This window comes from Hyperoodon ampullatus (assembly GCF_949752795.1).
Source record: "Hyperoodon ampullatus genome assembly, chromosome: 3".
Lineage (NCBI taxonomy): Eukaryota > Metazoa > Chordata > Mammalia > Artiodactyla > Ziphiidae > Hyperoodon > Hyperoodon ampullatus.
The window spans coordinates 176,944,691-176,964,224 of NC_136916.1; the positions used below are offsets into that span (position 1 = coordinate 176,944,691).

Here is a 19,534-nt window from a genome sequence, read left to right on the forward strand (position 1 = left end):
CTCCCTGTGGCCCCTTCCCACACTCCTGAAGGGGTGGCCACCGCCCTCACTTCCAGCATCACAGGAGTTTTCCTTATTTGTGAACTTTATATAAATAGAATTATTTAGTATATGCTATGCTTCTTTTATAGCTGGCGTCTTTCACTCAAGATTATTTTTTGAGGTTTGTCCATGTTTTTTCTCAGTGCATGTCTTCCATGGGTATTCACCTAGCCTTCTGTGGATGGGCATTTGTGTTGGGCCAGCTCTGGGCTATTACAGATAGATTACACACTTGGAAAATATTTTCTAAGGACAGATTCCTAGCAGTTGACTTTGTGTTTAAAGGAAAGGAGGCTTTTCCTCCATGCTGGCAAATTGCTCTGCGTGAAGGCTGGCCAGTTCACACCCCCGTCACAGTTAGGTGATGCTTGCCCCTCCACGTTCGTGTATGTGCTCGTCTTACTGGTCCACGTTTTGAAACTGGCTGCTATTGCATTACTAGTGCTGTACCAGTGCATGGTACATTTCAGGTGCCCAAAAAGGCATTTTTAATCTGGTAGGGGAAAAAACATCAGAAACGTCCGAGTGGCTGTCATTGAGGTAGCCTATAAGACAGTTATGTCCCCCCCAAAATTTGACTTAGTTGGGGAGATAAGACATGACAGAATGACAAACAGCAGAAGTGTCAAGTGAACGGTAGTTCCAGTGATACTATAAAACTTTAGATGAAGGGAAGAGCAAAGCTTTTCTCCACAGTATATTTAGAAATCGGGCAACTCTCTGTAACTGTCATTGAATTGAGTCTGCTTTCTTCACCTGAGGCCTGGCTGGATCAGAGAATAACTATTTGAATTACAGAGGCCAAATCCAGTGTTTTGGCCGTTGATTTTAGTGGCTGATCTCCTTTCATTGTAAGATAAGTTTAATGTGCTCTCTGGCTCTCTTGCTTCCTATTTGAAAACCCAGCAATGTACTGGCTCCAAAGTACTGTCATTTGGTGTAAAATTACTGGGACACATCAGTGCCATTTTTTGAAATTTCATATGGTGCAGATTCAGTAGTTCATTGTTCCACCTGAAGTTGGGTGACTGAAAAGGTAGCAACTTGATGTGATTGAAAGCACAGTTCTAAGGTCTGTGCAACCTTGGGCAGATCACCACCCCTCCCTGGGCCTCAGTTTCAATGTAGGATAAGGAAATGAGTGTCAGAAAATTGCAGGGCCTCTACACAATTGGAGATTTAGGGCATTTCTCGCTTCGAATGGGATCTCCTCTGCAGAGCGCTGCTTGTGTTGCTCAACACCTTGATTGAGAAAATTGAAAAATCATCTGTGTGCCGTGCCAAACATAATAAGCTCATGGGCATATAAATGCCAGGAAGGCAGTGGGATAGCAGCTAAGCAGCATACAGGAACTGCTCACTGCCTTGGAGGGGTCTTTACTCTACCAGTGTTGTCACAGCACTTTCAGAAGGTCACAGCATTTCTCCCCACCCCCACCCCTTTTTGGGGGAAACTTTAAAAATACCTATTTTCTAAGAATTTGAAATGAGTATCTTTTGCAGAAATGAAAGCCTCTTACCTTTTCTTCCACTTGAGATGTTGGTATTCCCTTGGGAATAGGAATGCATATGTCTGCATATTTAACAGAAGGGTTTACTAAAAATAGGTCATTTGAATATGTCAGCATTTTAATGGGGTGAGATCTGGTGTTAGAATGTGTGCAAATTGATTTTATCTAATGTTTATTCATAGTTTTTCTTTAATGAAGAAATCAGTATTTCATTAGCCTAAATGAAGCACCAGGACAACCATCTGTAGCGTTTCGCATTGTGATAAGAGCCTTAGCCTGAATGTGGAGTGCAACATAAGAAAACGAAGAGATGGCGAAGATGTTGCAGTTTAGTAGCTTATCAAGTTCATTTTTGAAAGATCACTCCGGGGGAAGAGGCGCAGGGTTTGCATAGCTAACAGTTTTTACGTGACAGACTGCCTTGGGAAGAAATGGCGTGTGATAACAACAGAAGTTTATCATTTCAGCAGACACTTGACTGACAGTGCTGGGCCAGGGGAGAAGATGACGCTTCACATAATCTCAGCCCTGCTTCCTCTGGGTGGCGGCTCCGACCCCGCCCAAAGCAGAGTTCCAAAGAAGGAGCCTTCTCTGGCTCCTGTGAGAAGTATTTCTTTGGTGAACGGTATGCAATTCCACAGATCATTGCTGTGAAGATTTCACTGAACACATTTTATGCATTTTGTGACTATGCATCTCTTCCCATTTTGGAATGACCTAAAGGTGGCGCCCCTCGCATTTTACGTCTTGTTATTTGCCTGTATTCTGATGGTGGATGGCATTGTTCGTCCCTTCTCTCTCCTTCCATGGAGTTCCCTGCCCCACTTCTCATGGCCTCGCTGCTGCTGTCGTGCACAGGAGAGGAGCCTTGGAATGTGAGCGCTGGGTGCTCATTCCGGGGTCAGGACTGGCAGAAGACTGCTGGCAGACGACCTGACAGTTGTTTTCAGTAAAGGGAGTGGGGCTAGTGTGCCAATGCAAGTGTGGGCGTGTGCTAGTGTGTCTGACAATGAAGGAGGAATGGAGACCAAGGAAGGGAAGGTACTGTCTTGTTTTGGAAAATTATATTGGAAGGAAAACATGCTCTAAACTTGGCTTCTGCTGTTTTTCTCCAGGAAATTTAGGGCAGAAAGAAATATCCCTGTTTTTCCTTAATTTAGATTTCTTTGAAAGTATTAACGAATGATGAGAATTTTCAAAGCCTCTCTGATAAGCAGCAAGTCCTTATGTATTCAAAAGGAGAAATATGAGTTTTCACTAACTTTTCTAAAGTCCCTTTTAAGTGTCAGGTATTATGCTTGGGATTATCTCCATTTTAAGAAAACAGCCCTGCAAGGCAAATGCATTGAGAAGGTGGGTCTGGAATCTGGGCCAAACTGAGCAAGGCTGGAATATTTGATTGCCTCTTCAGCAAGCATAGGAGCATGGAGTCACACAGTAATAGAATTTTAGACTACGTGCTACCTCTGATGTTACCTTGTCAACTTCCTGTCATAGCACCGCGGTGCAGGAGAAGGAGCATAGAAGGCCTAACCTCCACCACTGGCTGCTGCTTGACAGCTGACTCTGTTTCTCTGTTTATACAGTGGGAGGGGCCATAGTTCTTGTATGCACAGGTTCGTCATGATGGTCAGAAGAGTTGAGGCTTGAGGGTGCGCCCTCTTGAGGCTGCTCTGTAAACCGTCCAGTGACTTTCCGGGATTTGCTTATGGAGGTTGTGTTCTTTCATAGATGGGCGCCCAAGAAGGCATTAGTTGTTAGTTAGGCTTTTGGTCAGCAGAAGGATTATATATTTGCTTTTATATATATGTCTGGCTCTGAGTTTCTTCTGGTTCCCGTCACTTTACTTTTCTTTCCCGTTTTCGGCATTGTTTCATTTCTGCGGCAGATACTTAACAACGTCTTCTGTGTGTCAGGAGCTTTCTTAGGCATCGGAGGTAGAGTGGCGAGTAAGACAGACATGCTTCTGACCTTTCTGAAACGCTGGAACGGTACAGTTGAGTGACCTCTTTTTTTCCTACTGGGATAAGTTATCCCAAACCTGACTTCCTAATACCCCTGATATCTCTTTTTTTTAATGTGTTAGACCCTAAATACCATTAATGCCAATTATGCAGATATTTTGACTGTAACTATTGAACTGAAGAAACTATGAGAAAGATGAGTTGTGGGGCTATTTCACAAGATTAGCCTGGTTTTGTGTCTACTTCAAGGGCAGGTGGCTTGGACTGTGGAATCAGCGTCTGTGCAGTGCCTTACAACTGACTGTTACCTGAGTGTTAAACTGCTCACCTGGGCAGTGAAGATGTTTGAAAATCACTGTTTGGTATTTTTGTCATTAGAGCCCCAGGTTATTTTCCACTGTGCTGAAGAAGGTTTAATAAATAGTAATAAATAGTACATTGATCTTTGTTCACAAAGCAAATATAACAGCTCAGAGTGGTCTGAGTCTCATTTCATTCACTCCTGTGACCGGGAGGCGTTTCCGCAGGATGACCAGCTAGGTGTGGTCCAGCTCCAGACTGTAGACAGATCCCTCTCAGGCTTTAGAAACCCCAAGCCTGACTAGGTTAAAAGTCTCCCCCAGGAAAAACTGTGGAACAGTCTTTATAATGTGGTTTATTTTGGATCCCAGGTCCTGAGATAGGACTCCAATTGTTCCTCGTCTTTCCAACTCGGTGATCTTCTGGGGCACTGGGAAGTAATCCCCTGTCCACTTTTGGCTCCTATTTTGGTTGTCTGGGATGTGGTCAAAAGGAACGGTAATAGAAAGCACTACAGCAGTTCTCTTTTGATTTTCAAATGGCATAATGGAGACCTTTGATGCCACTGGAGCTGCCCCTGCTATTTTGGGTTAATCCATTCAGGCAGTCAGTGACTGAGCAGCCTCCTGACTTTTTTGTTGTTTTTGAAAGGACTTTCACAATATATGGAGTACAGTTCACATATTACCGCTAGTAGATGTGGCACATGGGGATAGGCACTCAGTAGAGGCCCAGTGAAAGCCTGCCTCCCGAGGTGAGATCAGGAGGAAATAACACTGGCGCTGCGGTGAGCAGCATCTGTGTGATGGAGGGGGGAGGGGAAGGGAGTGCTGTAAGTGAAAGGAGAAACGTAAGGAAAGGCAGGAAGGTGCAAAGAGCGCAGGCAGCTGTGCACACGTGCTGCCCTTGCGGGTGGTGTGTGTGAAGGGGCAGGGGATGGCGAGGCCTGCAGGAGGAAGGCCTGTGGATGCCAGCCAAGCAGTTTAGCCGTTGGTACGGCCGGGCAGAACCGAGGAGGTTCGGAGTGGGAGAGTGACCGAAGTCTTCATGAGGATTAATCTGGCAGGTGTGGGGGAAGAATGGGAGGTGGGTAGACATGGGTGGAAGGAGCCTGGTGCTAAACCCGTAAGCTGCCCCTAGGCTAGCAGGGGGCCCGGAGGAGGACAGGCTGCTAGCAGGGCTCTGAGCTGGCATGGGGGGTGCCAGGTGGGGGACCCAACCGAGGCGACAGGCTTAAAGCTCGGGAGAGGGGCTTAGGAGGGAAGAGAGTGATTTCTGGTGTAGACAGGGTGAGCTTCTTGTCTGGGTGGGCATTTGGCAGCTTTTAGATAGGCCAGTAAAAGGAGTCTCTTCTGGCAAGTTCTGTGAGACGGGTTCTCTCTGAGGTGATTCTCTGAAGGGGAGAGAGAATGTGACATTTAGGGAAAATAAAGCCCACCTTTAGTACCTGCATGCCTCCCACATACCATCATGTGGCATACATTTTTCAGAAGAGGTCTTTCTGAGATTATTTTCCATATCACATCAAATGCTTCTGGGCACTCAAGAGTATCAAGTAGCAGGTTCCCATGACAAGGGCTCGGCCCGGGCCCACCCTGTGCCTTCTCTGAGCTCCTGGAATGGCTGTGAAAGGGCGCCCGTGGGAGCCCATTCCCTACTGGTTCAGTCCCTCCTCCATGTTCCTGTCGGCTCCCCAGCATTCCCTGGGACCGGGCAGGGAGCTGGGGTGAAGGTGGGAGCTGCAGCAGCTTGGTTTCTTTTGCAGACCTTTGTGTTAAATGTTTGTTAGTTCCATGCTAAACCCACCCAGCTGACTTCATGTCTTGACAGTATTCGTCATGAAGAGAATTCCAGGGATTTTAAGGATCAAAAGTTCAAGGAAAAAAGAAACATGACATTTTAAAGCTTGTACTTATTGACTGAGGATTGGGTTAACCAGCTCTGTTTCTGCAGTAGGAATTTTTAAACCATCATTTAAATTTTTTCTGTTGAGAATGAGACACTGACGAATTAATTGTAATCGTAACTCCTTATGTAGAAACTAATGAGCATAATGATGAAATGTAATTGAAAAATTGAAAAATTTGGAACAATCGCAGTTTCATTTGTGAAACAGATATTGAGCATTTATGACAAACTGGATACCCTGTTGGGGCTGAATAACCAGATATTCTTACCAGTTCTTACAATTCTTGTCAATTCTTAAAATTGGTAAGGCTTTTAAATAAATTGGTTCTGCTATAAATTCACATTTAAGAATTTAGATAATTGGCAATAATTAGGATGCAAAGCACTAAAAAAATACCAAAGTATCTGTAGCCTGTCTATGCAGGATTTACCAGAAAGCTGAAAAACAGAAGTAATTTTGTGAAATAATACAATAGTAACTGTTTAATAAAGAAGTTCTGCTTTTTAAGGAAGTTTTTGTTGTAATTTTAGTTGTAATTCTAATTGACGATAACAGACATAAAACAATACTGTGATCACGTAAGTGATTAAATACTAAATTTTGTGGAACGAACTAAGTACTTGAGAATTGTGATCAAGGAGCCAGCTCAGGAAACGGTAGTTGGGAAAATGCTTGCTGGAGGTGACGGGACTTGAACTGATGGGTAATACTCCTGGGATCAGGGGCAGAGGAGACTATCCCAACCAAGGGGGCGACTTAATGAAGCCAGGAAGAGGGGAAGTCTGCCTGCACCAGACTCAGCACACCTGGTGGGGGGCGGGGACGGGTGGGACATGGCCCTCGACCCCTTAATTCCTTCCCCGGTTCCTCAGCCGTAAAACATGGATGGTATTAGTGCTGACTCTGAGGGGCGGACTGTGAGATTAAACGAGATGATAAGTGTGAACATCCTGGTGCATAGAAAGTGTTCAACGGACAGAAGTTGCTGTTGCTGTTAGGGGAGATGGATGGGGCCCAACCACGAAGCGCAAGACTGCTTGGGAGTTGTCGTATTCTGATGTGATGGAAATTAGGAAGCCACTGAGACATTTGCCCCCAGGTAGGATGTGACAGGGATAAATTAATAATGGTAGCTACCGTTTGAGTGCTGATGTGTGCTCTGTGCTTTATATCCATTACCTGCGGGCATTTCCACGACCCTGCAGTGGAGCTAGTGGACTTTGTTCTCTGTGGCTCTGGGAGAGGTGACAAGCACCTTGCCCAAGGCCACCTAGCTACCAAGAGGGAAGGCGAGGTTTGAACCCAGGCCTGGCTGGTTCCAAAGTCTGGGCTCTTTCTCCTTCTACCAGACTGCCTTGACCTGGGAAGCCATCTGTCAGGGGCTGACGACCCCACGGGAAAGGAGTGGCTGGCTCAGGTCGTTGTTACTGCTACTGAAAGGGTGGTGGGTTCAGGATTCCCAGTGGCACGCCCCCACCCCACCTCCTAGGAAAATAGGAGGAGGAGGAAGAAAGAAGACAGCGGCACAGCAATGGAAAAAGAGACAGAACTCGGTGATTGGCCGTAAGAGGGAAGAGGATGAGAGGAGCTGGAGGTGACGGTGCTGTTGGAAACGAAGGCAGGCACTGGTGGACCCACCTTTCCCTGCACCTGGAGTCGGGCTCCAAAAAGCCCAGGCACCGCTGGGGGAGTCCCCAGGCTTCTCGGAAGAATAACTTCCTGTGGGTACACCCCTCGCAGTCACTACAGGGCTCACAGTAGGTCTTGCTGGGTGTAAGTGGCATGTTGCTTGGCTAACGTTCTGCTCTTCTAGTGCCATCGGGGTCATTGGAGGTTTGCGGGGGAAGGAGTGACCTTAGGTAAGAGATATTTTTGTGTTCCTTGGGCCTCGGTCTACTTTATGCCTTCTAGGACAGTGCTTCTCCCACCAGTACTGAAAGACCAATTCTTAAAATTTCCAGTCCATCTGGGCTGATACTTTTGTAAAATAAAAGAAGGGTTACTAGAAAACCTGAAAAAGACATGCAGAATGCAAACTTGAATTTTTTATTATTGGATTCAACAGGTATAAAATCACTCTGTCACATTGCCGTAAAAGTTTCTAAATGCTTATTCTCAATCTGTGTACTTAATTTGTGTGTGTGTGTGTGTGTGTGTGTGTGTGTACTTAATTTTGACTGTAGGCTAGCAGACTGTTCATGGTCTGGTACACCGTGAGAGCAATGATCTAGAGAGAAACTTTGTTAAGCAAAATTAGTAACAGGACGTTTTTGGAATAGATACTCGATTCGAGAGTAAAAATTGTCTTTCAGTTGGCATTTAAAATACTTTAGACGTGTGTTCCTGTGTGATCCAGTGACATCTGTGACAAATGACGTCTTTTCAGTAACGTTCCATATTAGGGGGCAGGAATGTGAAAGAAATATACCAAGAACTGAGGCTAACATTGTTATTGTAAGGGATCCATACGTTTAAAACTAGTAGCAAATACTTGGAAAAACTGGTGCTTTAAACTTTCTCTGTGGTTCTGAGAATCATTGCATTTCTTTTGCTCATTTAAGTTATATTTGTTCTCTCTGTTAATGTTTGGCTTGCCTTTGAATTGATTTTTATATTTTGGTGCATAATTTTATGTATATTGTTTCACGGGGTAGTTTCATTTTTTAGTATAAATTTATTTATTTATTTTTTGGCTGCGTTGGGCCTTCGTTGCTGCGCGCAGTCTTTCTCTAGTTGCGGCGAGCGGGGGCTGCTCTTGGTTGCAGTGCGCGGGCTTCTCATAGTGGTGGCTTCTCTTGTTGTGGAGCACGGGCCCTAGGCGCATGGGCTTCAGTAGTTGTGGCACACAGGCTCAGTAGTTGTGGCTCACGGGCTCTAGAGCGCAGGCTCAGTAGTTGTGGCGCACGGGCTTAGTGGCTCCGCCGCATGTGGGATCTTCCTGGACCAGGGTTCGAACCCATGTCCCCTGCATTGGCAGGTGGATTCTTAACCACTGCACCGCCAGGGAAGTCCACGGGGTAGTTGCTTAAGCAAACTAAAAAAAAAAAAATTCTCGAGTTAACATATGCCGATATAGAGATCATATAATAATTTAGTTCATATTTCAAATTTGATTTTTGACTCTATCTTATATTTCGAGCATTTTTACTTTCACTGCTGTTTCCTTGCACTGAGATCATTTGCTGTGTTGTTCCCTTAGCCTAGACTTCTCTTTCCCTGCCCTTAGGGCCCAGCCCAGGAGCTGCTTCCCTCCAGGCAGACTGTCAGCAGTGAAGGGGCCCCTGTCTCTGGCATCCGACTTCTGCTGAGCACCCGCTTCCTTGCCCACTGTCCCTTTTCTCCTTGCTCCAAAGTCAGGACTTCCTTTTGTTTTGCATCATACTATATATTACACTTTTCAAGGCTCTTTCGTGTATATGTTCTCTTATTTCATCCTCCAGACAGTACCATGAGGTTGGTAGAACGGATTCTCTTCCCCATTTTAACTGAGGTGAGGCAGGGAGAATGTCCACATGGCATGAATCTTCATTCCTTTGCCAGGGCTCCCAGGGTCACTTGTGCCACTCAGGTCCAGACTGCCAAATGCTCAGGTTTTGAGCCTGTCATTTTGAGGTCCTCTTTTTTTACACTATATTTGTTATCTGAAAAATCTAGAATTCTCAGTGCAGTGTCACAGGCCTCTTTGGAAGAAAAAAATCTTCAGAACCTAACCCTGGGGATGGTCCGTAGAGAACCAGAGCTGTGAACCCCGGAACTGCACACAGGGCCAAAGTGGGTGTTTTAAAGGATGTGTTCAGTTGTCTCCACCTGTGATTTTCAAATGACAGTGGGAGGGGTTGGGTTTCCTTTATTTCAACAATAACAGCCCAGCATTTTGGATTGTACAGAAGGTTTCTCATGAACAGAAGATCCTGCTTTAAAAGGGGTGAGGCACTTTGAAAAATCACATTTAGCCCAAGTCAGGAGTCAGAATTTGGAGTGTGTGCGGTGTGTTTTCTCCCCATCCCCTTTATGGTAAAACCGACCTGGGTTCCAAATCCAGCCCTTCCACTTACTAGGTAGGTATGGTGACCTTGGCTGAGTTATTTAACTTCCCTAAACTTGTTTTCTCATCTGTAAAATGGGGAAAATACTATCTATTTTGAAGGATCATTGTAAGGATTAAGGATGATGCATGTACCAGACTTGGAGTGTGGGCTCGACGAGTGAAAGTTACTTGGAAGCTGATGCAGAAGAGTGTGACCCAGTACAGGAGTCGCTGCCCGTGTATAACTGGCCATAGTAGTGGTTCTCAGCCTGAGTAGGTGTCAGAATCACCTGGAAGACTGTTTTAACTACAGCTTGCTGGGTCCACCCTGCCTGCCCCCTGTAGTTTGATTCATTTGGTGTGGTGTGGGCCTTGAGAATTTGCATCTCGTGAGTTTCCAGGTGATGCTGCTGCTGCTACCGCTGGTCTGGGGACCACGATTTGAGAATGACTGGGCTGCAGGTGAACTCACCGATGAGCATTTAGGTGCTGTAGCTGTATTTGAAAGCCGAGCTTTTTATGTGGTTAAAGTTAACTTTGTTAGAAAGTGCTTGGAATGCATTTCGCAAATACTGAATTTGGTATCTCAAGGATTTTTCCTCCTGAAGTCCAGGAGTCTTTGTTAAATATACTTGAAGAAGAATAAGTTACGAGAGTGACAAGTTATAAACATATTATGGATAGTCAAACAATATCAGATTGGCTGAGGTATGTGAAAGTGCTTTTATAAAATGCTAAAAACCGCAAAATATTTTAATACTTTTTATTTTTAAGATTGAACATCATAATGGAGTATAAAATAGTGTAACTTAGATTTCTCATCTCAATGTGCTGTTTACCGTGTGTATTTTTCTCTTTCTCCTCCAGGCTGCTGACTTGAGTAAACCAATAGATAAAAGGATATACAAAGGAACACAGCCTACTTGTCATGACTTCAACCACCTAACAGCCACAGCAGAAAGTGTCTCTCTCCTAGTGGGCTTTTCCGCAGGCCAAGTCCAGCTTATAGACCCAATCAAAAAAGAAACTAGCAAACTATTTAATGAGGAAGTAAGTAGCACCCTGTCTTGGCTGTCAAGAATCCCTTTAAGAATGTATACGTTCTTACCGAGGGTAGTGGGCCTTACTTTACACTGTGAGCGAAGCCCATTTTCCATTCTCAGATGTCCTACCTAGTATATTACCCAAGTTTAAATGTGGTGCGTTAACTTGTTGACTTTTACCTGTTCTTCCTTGGGCTGACTGTTCTGTGCATTTTTTATGGAGATGCTCAGGTGTCTATAGCAGGTGCTTTAAACATGTTTTTATAATGGAGATAGGGATGAGACTTGTATGTAGCTTGATATTTATAATTTAAATAAGAAAATAAAGAATTTATTCACATCACCAAAAAATTTTGTGCAGATCAAAGAACTTGATAATATTTCCTTAGGTTGCTTAAATTGTAGCTAAAATTTGGTGTGTATGTTTGACAGGCGTTTGACTTAGAATTTGTTCTCTTGCTCTTGTAAATGTTTGCTATTAAATCACCTTGACATGGTTAGAAATCCTGGCACTTACAATTGGATCCTATGACATAGCTTTTGCCAGTGTTGTAGCATGTGCTGGGGTTTCTAGTGTCTTCAGTTTCATTCTGGCAGGAGCCTGAGATATCTGAGCTGTCCATTCAGGAACATGTCAGCCATTAAACATAGTAGATATAAGTTGCCAAATAGATTATATTTTTATAAGCGATTGGAGTGGCTTTTCAGCCCCAAGTATTGCCATTACATATCTGACGTACTTCCTCCTCTGGGCCGGTATGACTTTCCTAGTAAATGGAAAAGATGAGGCAGTCTTGCTGAGTTAGAAGCCCTGGGTTGCAGTCTACTTGTGACCTCAACCCTGGTGTGACAAGGGCCAGGTCACATGGATTCCTCTCAGGAAGGGCAAGTGGTTTTGATTGTTGCATGGTTTTAAAGTCATTAACTTGGAACAGAAGTGCATTATAAATTCTGATTTTTAAGAAATAATTTTGTCTGGGGAAGAACACTCCACAAATTGCAGTTAAAATTCGGACTCTTCTGCAGTCCCCATGGTACATGCCGTCCATGCATAGCCAGCATCCAGCCACGGTGCTCCTGGTTGGCATTGCCAGTGGATTTGGTGAAATCTTTTGAACCATGCCATCTCTTCTTCTAGTTTCATCTGGGTTGACTGGACAAACAAAACTTGCCGTCTGGATTGACAAAAGTATTTAAACCCATTTTCTGTTAAAAAAAAAAAATCTTAAGCAGAAAATTATTCTATTTACCTAAACATTTTATTAACATCATTTGATGGAGTGACTTCTAAGTAGCTGGATGATCTTTTTGGGGGGGGGGAGAGTGAGGGCACAAAACTAGACTTCTCTGCATTCTTAATAGAAACTGTGAATTTGGCGTCATTGTGGGGTTTTATTTGTGTTTAGGTAGGGGACGTGTTTTTGAGGGGGAAGGGATTGGAGCCATGTAAAGGGCTGTTGGTAAACAAGGTCAGGAGGCTGCTCGGCTGAGGATGGCACAGAATGCCACTTAGAGAACAAGAAGGGTTTGTGTGTCATCACTGGGGGAGGGTGGAGCAGAGACCACAGGGCCCTGAGAGCGCTCGGACGCATCAGATAGACCCATTCCTTACTCAGGACAGCTAGACTCGGACGCATCAGCTAGACCCGTCCCGTACTCAGGACGGCTGGACTCGGACGCATCAGCTAGACCCGTCCCGTACTCAGGACGGCTGGACTCGGACGCACCAGCTAGACCCGTCCCGTACTCAGGACGGCTGGACTCGGACGCACCAGCTAGACCCGTCCCGTACTCAGGACGGCTGGACTCGGACGCATCCGCTCGACCCGTCCCGTACTCAGGACGGCTGGACTCGGACGCATCCGCTCGACCCGTCCCGTACTCAGGACGGCTGGACTCGGACGCATCAGCTAGACCCGTCCCTTACTCAGGACGGCTGGACTCGGACGCATCCGCTCGACCCGTCCCGTACTCAGGACGGCTGGGCTCGGACGCATCAGCTAGACCCGTCCCTTACTCAGGACGGCTGGACTCGGACGCATCCGCTCGACCCGTCCCGTACTCAGGACGGCTGGGCTCGGACGCATCAGCTAGACCCGTCCCGTACTCAGGACGGCTGGGCTCGGACGCATCAGCTAGACCTGTCCCTTACTCAGGATGGCTGGACTCGGACGCATCCGCTCGACCCGTCCCGTACTCAGGACACAGCTAGACTCGGACGCATCAGCTGGACCCGTCCCTTACTCAGGACACAGCTAGACTCGGACGCATCAGCTGGACCCCGTCCCTTACTCAGGACACAGCTAGACTCGGACGCATCAGCTGGACCCCGTCCCTTACTCGGGACGCAGCCGAGTCACAGGCTGGAAAGCAGCTCCTCACTTTTAATGAGTGAAGCATGAGTTACCTCCTACTCTTTTTACATTTTATTTGAAAAATGGCTGTTCAAAGTGCTAGGATTGTGTGCGGTTTAATGCCAACTTGGCATTTACAGCTTGAGGCAGAAATGGATTGCCCTTCACAGTAAGGACATTCTTTGGCTTGTATGGGTAACAGTCTCATCAGATTTTGGTCAGGGTGTCTAAGAGAAAGGGTCATCAGGGGTTTGTTTCTCAGAGAGTGCCAGGGATGGTGGTCGAAGCTGTCATCAGGCTGTGCTTAGCATTGGTTTGGGACGTGGAGGTTTCAAAGTGTTTTGTCTGTTTCCTCGGCTTGGGAGGGTGGGTTGCTGTCTCCATTGTGCACAGATGAGGAAATAGTCAAAGAGAAGGTAAGTGAATTGTCCACATCAGGTAGCAATTTGATGATAGTGCTGGATCCGGAAATAAATTCCACGAGCTCTTATTGGTCATAGATTGTAAGCCCCACCATGTGTGGTTGCTAGATGGGCTCTTGTCTCCCCAGGAGCTCACAGTTTAGTGAGATGGACTGAAAGGGCATTGGAACGTGTGTTATCCCAGTGTTATGAACAAAGTACCAAGGGATAATGTATTAATTGCATTCCTCAGTATGTATCAAATATCATAAAATAAAAACAAAAGTTAAGTTCAGTGGGGACAGTTAGAGAAAACTTCCAGAAGGTGACATGTGACCTGGGTTTCAAAGATGCATAGGAGTTGGAGGAGGATGAGAAAGGCCTTCAAAGCTGGAGAAAACAGCTTAGCATGTGGAGGCCAAGGGTGGCCAAACCACAGCATGTGGGCCTTGGAGTGGCAGAAGTTAAAGCCGGACAGATGAGCTGGAACCAGACTGTAAAAGCCCTTTGATACCATGCTGGGAAATTCGGATCTGACACTGGAGGCTGTGGGGGACCTTTGGGCTTTTATTTAATCAAGGGAGTGACAGGATCAAATGTGTTTTTTTAGAACTCTTGTCAGCACTTGTGGAAGGTGGATTGGAATGAAGAAAGAGAGAATGAAGGTAGCAAGACCAGTGAGGAGGCTCTAGTAACTGTCCAGGTGAGAGCTGAGGACTTGAACTAGAGTTGTGGCCATTTTCTCATCCATTCAACAGACCTTGATAGCCTACCATGTGCCCGGCACCGGGTCTGCAGCGGCAGATAACAGCCGCCCTGTGTTCCCCATCCAGAGAGAGGGGAGAGAAGTGTGAACAGCACCACACACACACATACACACAATTACAGCAAATGGTGGTGACTTGTTGTGATGTCAGAGGAGATAGAGGGCCTGAAGGAGAGACAGACATGGAGGCCTGCTTTACGGGGACGTGGGGAGCGTCGGTCTCTCGGAGGAAGTGAAGTGCTTTGAGCCTCGCCTCACCTGAGGAGGCCCCCAGGTAAGGAGCTGGAGATAGAGCGCCCCTACAGAGGGAGAGCCGGTGAAGGCCCCTGGAGGCACGAGCCTGGGGCCAAGAGACCTGAGAGAGGACGGTGGACCTGGGAGGGCGTTGTGAAGTGAGAGGGCATGAGTTTGGAGGCCCTGCCACTCAGGGCCTGACCCGGGTTTGCTTCTTCGAGCTGTGGGATCTCACAGAAGGGAGCAGGAGGTGGTCAGATGGATGTTTTTGAAAATAAGCCTGGCTGCTTCTTGGAGACGCAGTTGGAGAGACGAGGGAACAGATCTTGAGATTCTGGCTCACTTACTGCACTGGGTAAGGTGGGGAAGGAGCAGGTGCTGGGAGCAGAGGTAAAGATCAGAGTTCCGTTCTGTACTTGTGACGCTTGAGAGGCCAGTAGGTGGTTGGATACATGGATATGGAGCACAAAACTAGAGGTGAATTCTGGGAGCTGTCAGCATATAAATAGTAATCATGTCCCTGAGATTAGATGGCAGGTCTGTGGAGAAGGCACAGTAGAGCAAAGACGCGTCTGGGGCTGAGCCCTGTTTATACTCCAAGATTCTGGTCATCTGCTCATGGCCTGCAAAGGAGCACTTACAGCAGTCAGTGTATTACCATGAAATTTACAGACTCGCAGCCCAGTGGCTAAGAACGTAGACCCTTGAACCCGGATGCCTGGAGCTCAGACACCCTTCTGCCACTTACTGCCTGCAGGATGTGGGTCTTCACTTCATCTCTTCTCCTCAGCCGGAAAGTGGATAAGAGCGGTCCCCACCTGGAGGTGTGGTGAGGATGAGATGTGAGCAGAGGGCCTGGAGAGCAAGCCCTGGGGAGGAAGTTCCAGGTGGAGGGGAGACTCCGAGGGTTTCTTTCACTAGAGGTTGGAGGAGAGGCTTCTTGGGAGGTGAGGTACCAGCAGTTTTGAAGGAGAAGCACAAATGATTTTCCAGGACAAGAAGGTAAGAGCAGGGCAACCCAGACAGAGAAGCAACACGAGTAAGGCAGGTGATGGGGACCGTTTATCATGACTGTTTGGTGTCTGTCTGTCTTACTCACCAGAGAGCTCCTCAGCCTCCCATCACACACATGCACGTGTGCATGTGCACACTCCAGTATTGATTGCTCTCACCTTTGCTCCTTTCTGGAGGTGTCTGGTGCATGAAAGTATAGTAAATGTTTGGATGCATGGATAGGTGGGTAGGTGAATGGAAAAGAAATTATAAGTTCCGGAAATCCACACTAGACCAAAGATAGGTGAAAATTTCTATCGGGGAATAGAGTGTATCTTAAAAGGTGATTCTTCCCCCCATTGATTAAAAAACTTAAAATACTTGTTTATAGAAAAAACTGGGACGTAGAGAAGTACAAAGAAGATGGGAAAACATCACCTAGAAATCCCATTGCTCACTGTTAGCTTTACTGTCTTTGCAATTTTTTATGTTTTTAATGAGGCAGAACTGTCAGATTCACACCTTCCATCAGAGCTGCTGGCAGCCTTCACCTCCCGGTCTGGCCCTCAGTCCATCCAGTTCATGTCAGATAGCAGAGGCGAGCCCCGCTCCCCGGGCCGTCCCAGTCATACCGAGACCCTGGCCGCTGCACCAGTTCAGCCCCCGAGGAAGGCTGGTCCTGTCTAGCCTCCCTTGGGGAATGATAGCCTAGATCCCCCGACACACTGCTTTCTCTCAAGCCTTAGAGTAGACTTTAGGTTTCTGTGTGTAGTGTTCTGTGTGTTTTATGCCCTTGACGGTATCTAACGGCACATCCGATGAGCTCCCAGACCGTGGAGCCGACCTTCACGGTAAGGGTCACCAGGGAAGGGGAGGTGCCCTGGGCAGCGCCCGGAAGGGGTGCGGAGTCCCCTTGTCCTCACTAACGGTTACGATGTACTGGGGAGAAAGTCATGAAGGGGCAGTTTCTGTGTGGTAATGAACTCAGCCTTGTTTGCCTTTGTAAAAATTCGGATTATATCTGGGTTGTATCCATAGAACAGTAACTTCAAAGGATTTTTAAGTATGTTTGGTTATTGGGTGGATGTAAAATCCAAGAAGAACTTGTCATTTCGGCTTCTTCATCCCCGGCATGTAATGAGCCCTCCCGTTCTTGACTTTCTCCTCGCTCGCAGGTTGTGAGGCCGGGGCAGCCCGCTGGGTAGGCTGTAGGCTCCTCCTGGACGCCCGGCCCTGCTGCTCCCTGTGGCTGTGTCTGCTCTTCCGTCCCAGGCTGCAGGCTCCCTCTGCACCCAGCGCCCCCAGGGGTGGGGAGGAGAGGAGGCCCAGCTTTCCAACATTCTGTCTAGTGCTCTAACAAGAGAGTGGTTCTAGGCATTCTGTTAGTTTTGTTTTTGTTGTTGCTTTTTTTAATCAAAGGAAGGAAATGAGCACTTAATGATCTCCTCCTTAAAGTTTTGAGATTGATAAAAATGACATCTGATCCTCTTTCACAGGGCTTTGAAATACCCTTTCCTAATACTTCCTGAGGGAAGAAGCAGCTGTCTTTAAATGCCTTTACAGAACCAAAGCCCTTAGTCACCGTTTTTGCTTGTGGCTACATTATGGCTTTTCCAGCAGCTGCTGTGGTTTTGGAATTGTTTGTTTTTAGTACTTCTGTTATCAGTTAATATCTGCATTGTAAAATGCATACCCAGCAACCCCCCAAGAATTTTTTCCTGCTTATCATGTTGATAGCAGTGAAAAAAAGAAAATTAAAAAGTATGTGCTTTGGAAAGCTTCATTTCAGCAGTGGTGCTTTAATGTGGTTACAGATTGATTTTTATTCTTGCTTCCTCTAAACTAGTTTAGTATCGTTAGAAAATCTTGTCTGTGAACGCCATTAAGGACGGTAGTTTTGGTGTTTGTTGGACTTTGGATTGACGTTAGAAATGAGGCAGTGTCTTCTGCGTTCAGAATATGGGGAATGTGGGAGCCGTGGGTGATCACCAGGGAGAGAAGTGGGTGTGGGAGCCCGCTTCCTGGGTAGGCGGCTTGACGTACAGACCTGGCATAGTAATGCCCAGATTTTGGTTCTGGTTTTTATGGAAGTGATTTTAAAAGTAGGCCTTTGAGCGTTGTGGCATTTCCCTCTTTAATGGAAAGCTCAGTGGTCATGCCCGAGGACCTGAGCGCCTGTCCTTCCCTGAGACCTGCCCCGCTCTCCTCTCCTTGCTCTTCCTGCCGGGGCGGCCTCACCTCAGCCTCGGAGCAGGGGGCTTTCTTCTCCTGGACCCCCGCCCAGCTCCCTCTCCGCGTCCCCTCCTGGCCTGTAGCACAGAGCTGCCCCCAGAGACCCTGTGACGGGACGGAGGGAAGCGTGATGCAGGGAGCAGAGCCCTGGCCTGTCGGACGTCCACTCGGCGTCAGTTCCTTCCTCTCCTCCTGGGACTTCCGGCTGGTTTTCTCGACTCTCCTTCTGCTTTCCTGACTTCTGTCCTGCTCGCTCTAAGTAGTCTCTTTCCAAAGCTGCACACTCTCCTCCTCTTCCTTGTACACCTTCTGCCTTGGAGAGCTCAGGATGTCGCAGATCCGGCTCCTACTGTGCACAGCCCATTTCCTCGTCTTCCACAGTCATTTCCATCAGCTGCCTACTCGATGAGGACACTTGAACTTCTCCCCAGCACAGTCACCCCTCCTCTCTTACCTGTCACCCCCCTTCCCAGTCACTCAAGCTCAAAACCTAGGAGTCTGTTCACATGCCGCCTTCACCCCAACCCCACCTCCTACTCCATCCAGCCTAGCCCACTGTTAAACAGGCCATCCTGCCACACCACCGCTGGTCAAGTTTAAGACCTTTTTGTCCACGGACAATTGTCATAGCTTCCTAACCGGTCTCTCTTCACCTCCACCATTCTGTACCTACTGACGGGAGACTTCACTTCATTCTGTCACTTCCCTTTTCAGAAATCTTCCGTGCCCCTACTGTCTGCAGCAGTACAGCCAGTAGAAATATAGTGTGAGCCACAAATTCAATTTAAAATGTCTCATAGCCACATTACATCAATTTAAAAATAGGTGATGTTAAGATACTTTATCTTGGGACTTCCCTGGTGGCGCAGTGGTTAAGAATCCGCCTGCCAGTGCAGGGGACACGGGTTCAATCCCTGGTCCAGGAAGATCCCACATGCCGCGGAGTAACTAAGCCTGTGCGCCACAACTACTGAGCCCTCATGCCACAACTCCTGAAGCCCGTGTGCCGCAACTACTGAGCCCACGTTCTGTAACTGCTGAAGCCCGCGTGCCTAGAGCCGATGCTCCGCAGCAAGAGAAGCCACCACAATGAGAAGCCCGCGCACCGCAACAAAGAGTAGCCCCCGCTCGCCGCAACTAGAGAAAGCCCGCGCGCAGCAACGACGACCCACCGCAGCCAAAAACAAAAATGTATTACTTTATCTAATACATCCAAACATTATTTCAACGTATAATCAGTATACAATTGTGAATGAGATACTTTCCATAATTTCTCAAGTCTTCAGGATCTAGTGTGTAATTTACACTCACAGCATGTCTCACTTTGGACCAGTCACTTTCAAGTGCGCAGGGCTGTGGGATTGGTCAGCACAGGGACTCAAGGTCACAGCCCAGACCCCTTAGCCTGGGACTCCATGTCCTTGAGTCCCAGCTCACAACTCCAGACCTAACTTCCTGCCTCTGCTCAGGTGCTCCAGCCAAGACGGTTACCATGCACATCCGCAGACCCACCTGCGCTGTGCTGAGCCTTGATTTGGCTGCCCGCCCCCCAGCACAGGCCCCTGTCTCTCTCCCAGCCCCGGCCCCACCTGTACTCAGGAGCTCCTCAGGGGACCTGGGGTTCTGCCAAGGGTGTTTTTTCAACATACTCAAACGCATGCTTATCCAGATCAAGGCCCCACTGACACTGGAGAATTCAAGCCCGGCAGGGAAATCCTGTTAGTTAGCTCTGAGAACTGACGAAGATTCCTTACTTTT

At 47.2% G+C, this 19,534-nt stretch overlaps 1 protein-coding gene across 8 annotated transcripts in view; it reads left to right on the forward strand.

Moving 5' to 3' along the window:
* Positions 1 to 19,534, forward strand: part of WDR20 (WD repeat domain 20) — a gene marked incomplete at both ends in the record, with an annotated part of 66,002 nt that overhangs the window by 31,297 nt on the left and 15,171 nt on the right. For 3 of the 8 annotated variants that reach the window (XM_079698857.1, XM_079698861.1, XM_079698858.1), the window contains one exon: positions 10,621 to 10,803. The exons of 3 other annotated variants lie outside the window; for them this stretch is intronic. In XM_079698857.1, coding sequence (XP_079554983.1) covers positions 10,621 to 10,803 — 183 coding nt within the window. Of the gene's footprint in view, positions 1 to 10,620; positions 10,804 to 14,161; positions 14,255 to 19,534 lie in introns of all 8 variants that reach the window. 2 more of the 8 variants (XM_079698855.1, XM_079698856.1) reach the window with 1 other exon arrangement.